General features: G+C 36.0%; 1 protein-coding gene across 1 annotated transcript; it reads left to right on the top strand.

The window, feature by feature from the left end:
• Window positions 1-2,310: 2,310 nt before the first annotated feature.
• Window positions 2,311-3,570, top strand: LOC121800724. The gene has a single exon (XM_042200232.1). It carries the CDS (start codon window positions 2,311-2,313, stop codon window positions 3,568-3,570), a length of 1,260 nt encoding a protein of 419 aa, XP_042056166.1.
• Window positions 3,571-6,623: the final 3,053 nt, after the last annotated feature.

The raw sequence follows: 6,623 nt of genomic DNA, 5'->3' as shown, positions 1-6,623 counted from the left end.
TTTTATATAAAGTATTAGGCTTCTTAGTTCAATTTACTATAATATGCGACAAACTAAAATTTAATACTACTTATTGAGTTTACAATAATTTTTTAAAAATTTCGTAGTTCTGATTTGAATACGTTACTTTCCAAAAGATTAATTTCTATAAATTCTTAATTTTTGAAACGTTACAGTCGAACATCGATAAAAATAATAACCATATGTTCATAACTCATCTATTTAATATAGTATTTTAAAGTTATATAGTTAATATTTTAACTTTTTCTTCATAAAATAATAGAGTTCAAGCTCGATTCACAATATGAGGTAACACATTAAAATTTGAGATATGTTATTGTAATCCTAAATTAATATACAATTATATTTTAAATATTTTCATAAACTTTCATGTTGCATCTTTATTTTTTAAAATTTTAATTCCATTAAATTATTTATTTTTGGGAAGCTATAAATGAACCTTGATAAAAAAAACATCACACATTTTTAACTCTTTTATTTTATATTTGATGCTAAATATTTAATTATTTATCCTATATTACTATCCCATACTAAACAAACCATATCCTGACTATTTCTGACTTTAATTTAATTTTAATACTTTATTTTTCAATTTTAATATTATTAAATTCTTATTTTTAGAATTTTACAGACAAATTCTATAGAAAATAATTACATGTTCTTAACTTGTCCACTTAACATTTTTAAAATAAACATTAAATAGTATCTTTTTATTTAAATACCTTGGCTCAATTTACTTGACATTCCAAATTTCTAGTTTTCTAATTAAACTCTTAACTTTTGGAATAGCTTTAATATTTTAAATTTATATATGTAATATTTCTCTGTTTCTTTGTAAAAAGACTTCCTAACTCATTTTAGTTTATCATGAAAGAGATTAAAATTGGAAACAATTATGATTTAAAGATACCAACAATTGAGTTTACAATTTTGATTTAAGAATTTCATAATTTTATTTTAACTTTTCACTTTCCAAATTTTTAGCTCCACTAATTTTTTAATTTTTGGAACATTACAGTTAATTTCGATAAAATAATAGTAACATGTTCCTAACTCATGTATTTAATATATTTAAGTTATATATAATATTTTATAGTTTGCTTTATAAAAAATACTATACTCCACCTATCCCAAGTAAGTGACACATTTCTTTTTCACACGTGTTGTGGAAAATAATATAAATAGTTAAATGATGAAAAAATAAAGTAATTGGGAGAATAATGTACTTTAATTATATTTTTAGCATTTTCTCAAAACACACGTGAGAAAAAGAAATGTACCACTTACTAAAGATGAATGGAGTATGTAGTTTTTAACTCAATTAACTATATGATGAAATAAATTAAAATTTGATAGTATATGAATATTGATTGAGTTTACGATTTTGATTATAAGAATTATAGTAATTTTTACTTTTTTTGGACTGGTTTTAATAATTTAAAGCTATATCAACAATATTTTTTCTTTTTCTTTGTACAACTATATGACTAACATTTAAGATTGCGGTGCACTTTATTGATTCACCTGCTTCGCTTAATTTTGCACTTTTAGTACCAATCTCATCCTCCTCCGCCACAATATGTGACCCAAAAATCTAGTTGGTTTCTCCAAACATGCTGATGCTCCTCCTAAATCCAAGCCAATTCTTGTTGGCATCTTGCTCCATCATATTTTATTAGAATGATGATCTCTACATCTTGCAACTCACTCATATACGAGCTCAACTTATGGAAGAATGCTAAGAGGAAGTGCCAGCTGTAGAGTTTCAGCTGTCAATTAGAAGTTAGTTATATAGCAGTTATTCGGTTATCAATCTTAGTTAGTGAGCACTGATTATATTAGGTGTTTTGTACTCTTTGAATTCATTGAATAATATTCTCATCTTCACTCCAAAATATCTTCTCCTCTCTTCTCTAACTCCTTCATGTTCAAGGAGTTCATCTTCATAGATTTGTTATGGTATCAGTGACAAAAGCTTCTGCAATCTCTCTCTGATTTCCCTCATATCTCGATCTTCTCCGATCGATCTCTCCTATCGTGATGAACAATCGCAATCGAGCAACTCAGCTGCCTGCAGAGGACACATCTAGTCCATATTTTCTCCATCCAAGCGATAATCCGGGGATCATCCTCGTTCAACAGCAGCTTACTGGATCTAATTACGTTGCTTGGAGCAGATCCTTCAGCACCGCTCTACTCGACAAAAATAAGCTCGTGTTTGTTGATGGATCAATTCTTCGTCCAGCTCGTGATGATCTGCTTTATTAGTCATGGATCTGTTGCAATAGCATGGTGATTTCATGGCTACGCAACTCTGTATCTCCCCAAATATGCTCGAGTGTCATGTACCTCGACGATGCCTATGCGATTTGGTTTGATATGAAGAAGCGCTTCTCTACAGGCGATTCAGCTCGCATTTATCTACTCAGGCAACAACTCATGTCTCTCTCTCAAGGATCCTCTGATGTCAATACTTATTTCACTAATCTTCGGATAGTATGGGATGAATACAAAAACTCACAGCCTATATCCTGGTGTACTTATGCTAGATGCACTTGCGATAGTGCTTCGAGGTGGAGTCAACATCAAGAGAATGATTGCACCATGCAATTTCTCATCGGCTTGAATGCCTCTTTTTCTCAGCTCAGATCTCATATACTCTCCATGGTTCCTCTTCCTTCTCTATCCAAGGTTTTCTCCTTGGTAATTAAGGAAGAGAGGCAGAGACTTATTGATGGAAACAACTTCTCATATGTTCCTGCTCGAGCTCTAGTTCCTAGTGAACTTCCTTTTGCTAATGCAACAGCTTCCTTTGGTAGAGGCTTGAATAAATTCCTATGCTCTCATTGTGGTAGGACCAATCATTCAGTTGAGAAGTGTTTCATTCTCCATGGTTTTCCACCTGGCTTTGGCAAAGGGAAGGGAAAATCACAACAATCTGCTGGATCTTCTGGTTTTGTTGGGAACTCAAATCCTCACCAACAACGTTCTGTTAATTTTGTTGAGGATACTACTAATATGCCAAGTATTGATCAATATCAACAGCTTATCAATCTCTTGCAAAGCCATAAACTCTACAATTCCTCCACTCCAGTCACCCCAGCCAATGACAATTCTGCTCAATCCTCAGCTTATGCCTCAAACAATTTATCTAGTACAGTTTTCTTCACTCCTTGCATAAATTCTATTTCATCTTCATGCTCTAGTTCATCCACTTTGATCCCAGATACAAGGGCTACTCACCATGTATGTTATGATCAATCTCTCTTCAATTCTGCCTCACCAATATCAAATGCTTCAGTAAATCTCCCAAATGGTAATGCAGCTCCTGTCACTCATCGAGGTACTGTAAAACTCACCTCTCTCATCACACTTTCATCAGTCTTACATGTACCCTCCTTTTCCTTCAATATGATCTCAGTCAGTGCACTCACCCAAAATTCATCTTGTACTATCATATTTACTCACAATAGCTTCCAAATCCAGGAAGCTTTACTGGGGACAGTAATTGGGAGGGGTAATCGAATTGGGAACCTCTACATTTTTTAGTTTCCAGAAACATCATGCAATGATACGAGTGTAGCCCAGTCTTGTTCAAGAGGCAATGTTACATCAAATTTGAATTCTACTTTTGTAAGCTCCATTGTAAGTCTTGACGTTTGGCACCAACGTTTGGGCCATCCCTCACTCAATAAACTGAAGATCTTATCTACTATTTTGTCTCCATCAAACTCTCATCTCACTACTTGCCATATATGTCCCATTGCCAAACAAAAGAAACTTCCTTTTCCTATCTGTACATATACATCTTCTGTCATTTTTGATATGATCGATTGTGATGTATGGGGGCCATTCTCTACCCTTACACATGATGGTTTCAGATATTTCTTGACTATAGTGGATGATTTTTCACGTTTTGTTTGGACATTTCTTCTCACACAAAAATCTGAGGTCCAAACAGTAATGACTCGATTTTTCTCCACTGTCAACACCCAATTCTCCAAGAAAATAAAGGTGATGAGGAGTGATAATGCCCCTGAGTTCAATCTCCATTCCCTTATTTCCTCCTATGGGACTGTAGCTCAGCATTCTTGTGTGGAAACACCACAACAAAATGCAAGAGTTGAGAGGAAACACCAACACTTGCTTAATGTAGCCCGAAGTCTCTTATTTCAGTCTCATCTGTCCATTTCCTTTTGGGGAGAGTGCATTCTCACTGCTTCATTTCTCATAAATAGAACTCCCTCTTCAGCTTTACCAGAAAACATAACTCCCTTCCAAGCCCTCTTTAAAAAGACTCCAACCTACTCCACTCTAAAGGTCTTTGTCTGCCTTTGTTTTGCATCCACTTTGGATAAGAGTAAACACAAATTTTCCCCAAGAGCCATCAGGTGTATCTTCATTGGATATCCCTCTGGCTACAAAGGATATAAAGTCATGGATTTGGACACCAATGACATCTTTATCAGCAGAAATGTCTCCTTCCATGAATCTGATTTTCCTCTTTCTTCTCAACCTCAATCAGTTTTTCCAACTGATATCTCTCATACTCCAGACAATTTTTCAGCTCATACAGACCTTACTCTACCACTCATTCCTCAAAATGCACCCAGTACTTCTGTCTCTCATCATTCCAAATCTGGGAGATCACTAAAAACTCCAACTCATCTCACTGATTACATATGTAATTCAGTAACTACATCTTCAAAATATCCCATTTCATCTTATTTCTCTCTATCCAAACTGTCTCAGCCCTACCTCAAATTTATCATCCTACCCTCCATACTCACTGAGCCTTCATCCTATAAGCAAGCCTCTCAAAATCCAGAGTGGGTTTTGGCTATGCAAGATGAGCTGCAGGCTTTGATCAGAACAAATACTTGGCTGATCACATATCTGCCTCCTGGTAAAATTCCTATCTCTTGTAAATGGGTGTACAAGATTAAATTTAAGGTTGATGCTACTGTGGAGAGGTATAAGGCCGGTTTGGTTGCCAAGGGATTCACTCAACAGGCTGGTGTAGACTTTCATGACACCTTTTCTCCTGTTGCAAAGCTCACCACAGTAAAGATGATGCTATCTTTGGCAGCTATAAAAGGATGGAAATTGACTCATCTGGACATCAATAATGCATTCTTGTATGAGGATTTAGAAGAGGAAATTTACATGACCTTACCCCCTGATCTGGTCATCACAGGCCCCCCTGCTGGTTCTGGTCAGCTTGTATGTAAGTTAAAGAAGCCTTTGTAAGGCCTCAAGCAAGCTTCCAGACAGTGGTACCTGAAGTTTTCTCAAGTTTTATCTGGCTTTGGATTGGTCCAATATGCTTCTAATCACTCATTTTTCTACAAGTATTCAGCAGATGGGAATTGTTTTGGAGTTGTCATTTATGTAGATGACATTTTGGTGGCTAGCAGTGATGATAGCTTGATTTATGAGTTTAAAGATTTCCTTGATAGCCATTTTAAGTTCAAGGATTTGGGCAATCCTACGTATTTTCTTGGTATTGAGATAGCTAGAAATGACACTGGAATTTTTATATCTCAACACAAATATGCTTTGGATCTTGTAACTGATGCTGGATTACTTGGTTGCAAACTAGCTTCTACACCCATGGATTCCACCAAGCAGCTGCATTTGGATGCAGGGGAACCACTTGATGATCCAACAGTATATAGGAGGTTGATTGGCAGGCTTGTGTATCTCTGTATCACACGCCCTGACATTACCTTTGCTGTCAATAAGCTCAGTCAATTCTTATCCAAACCGTGCTCAGATCATTTACTTGCTGGTGAAAGAGTTCTCAAATACTTAAAGGGCACAATAGGCCATGGTCTATTCTATTCGGCTCGAGGAGATCCCTCATTAAGCATTTTTTCTGATGCGGATTGGGCCGGATGCCCAGACACTAGAAGATCCATCTGTGGTTTTTGCCTATTTCTTGGTACATCTCTGATTTCTTGGAGATCAAAGAAGCAGCAGATTGTGTCCAGATCTTCGGCTGAGGCTGAATATAGGGCGATGGCTCTTGCTTGATGTGAAGTCGTGTGGATTGTGGCCTTGCTCAAGGACTTTGATTTGGAAGTAAAGAAGCCGGTCCGTTTGTATTGTGACAGCCAAGCTGCTGTTCATATCAGTACCAACCCTGTGTTCCACGAACGCACGAAACACATTGAAATTGACTGCCACACTGGCCGTGACAAGATCCTTGAAGGAGTGATCAAGAACATTCATGTTCACAACAATCTCCAGTTAGTTGACATATTTACTAAGCCATTAGCCACTGCTCCTTTCAACAATCTACAGTTCAAGATGGACTTCAAGAGTATCTATAGTCCATCTTGAGAGGGCCTATTAGAATGATGATCTCTACATCATGCAACTCACTCATATACGAGCTCAGCTTATGGAAGAATTCTAAGAGGAAGTGCCAGCTGTAGAGTTCCAACTGTCAATTAGAAGTTAGTTAGATAGCAGTTATTCGGTTATCAATCTTAGTTAGTGAGCACCGATTATATAAGGTGTTTTGTACTCTTTGAATTCATTGAATAATATCCTCATCTTCACTCCAAAATATCTTCTCCTCTCTTCTCTAACTCCTT

This window comes from Salvia splendens, chromosome 4 (genome assembly GCF_004379255.2).
Source record: "Salvia splendens isolate huo1 chromosome 4, SspV2, whole genome shotgun sequence".
Classification (NCBI taxonomy): Eukaryota; Viridiplantae; Streptophyta; class Magnoliopsida; order Lamiales; family Lamiaceae; genus Salvia; species Salvia splendens.
This window is presented reverse-complemented; position numbering and strand designations above follow the sequence as displayed.

Bases quoted from the DNA above. Each gene is read 5' to 3' on its own strand.
- LOC121800724 (XM_042200232.1), top strand. From the start codon at position 2,311: ATGGTGATTTCATGGCTACGCAACTCTGTATCTCCCCAAATATGCTCG.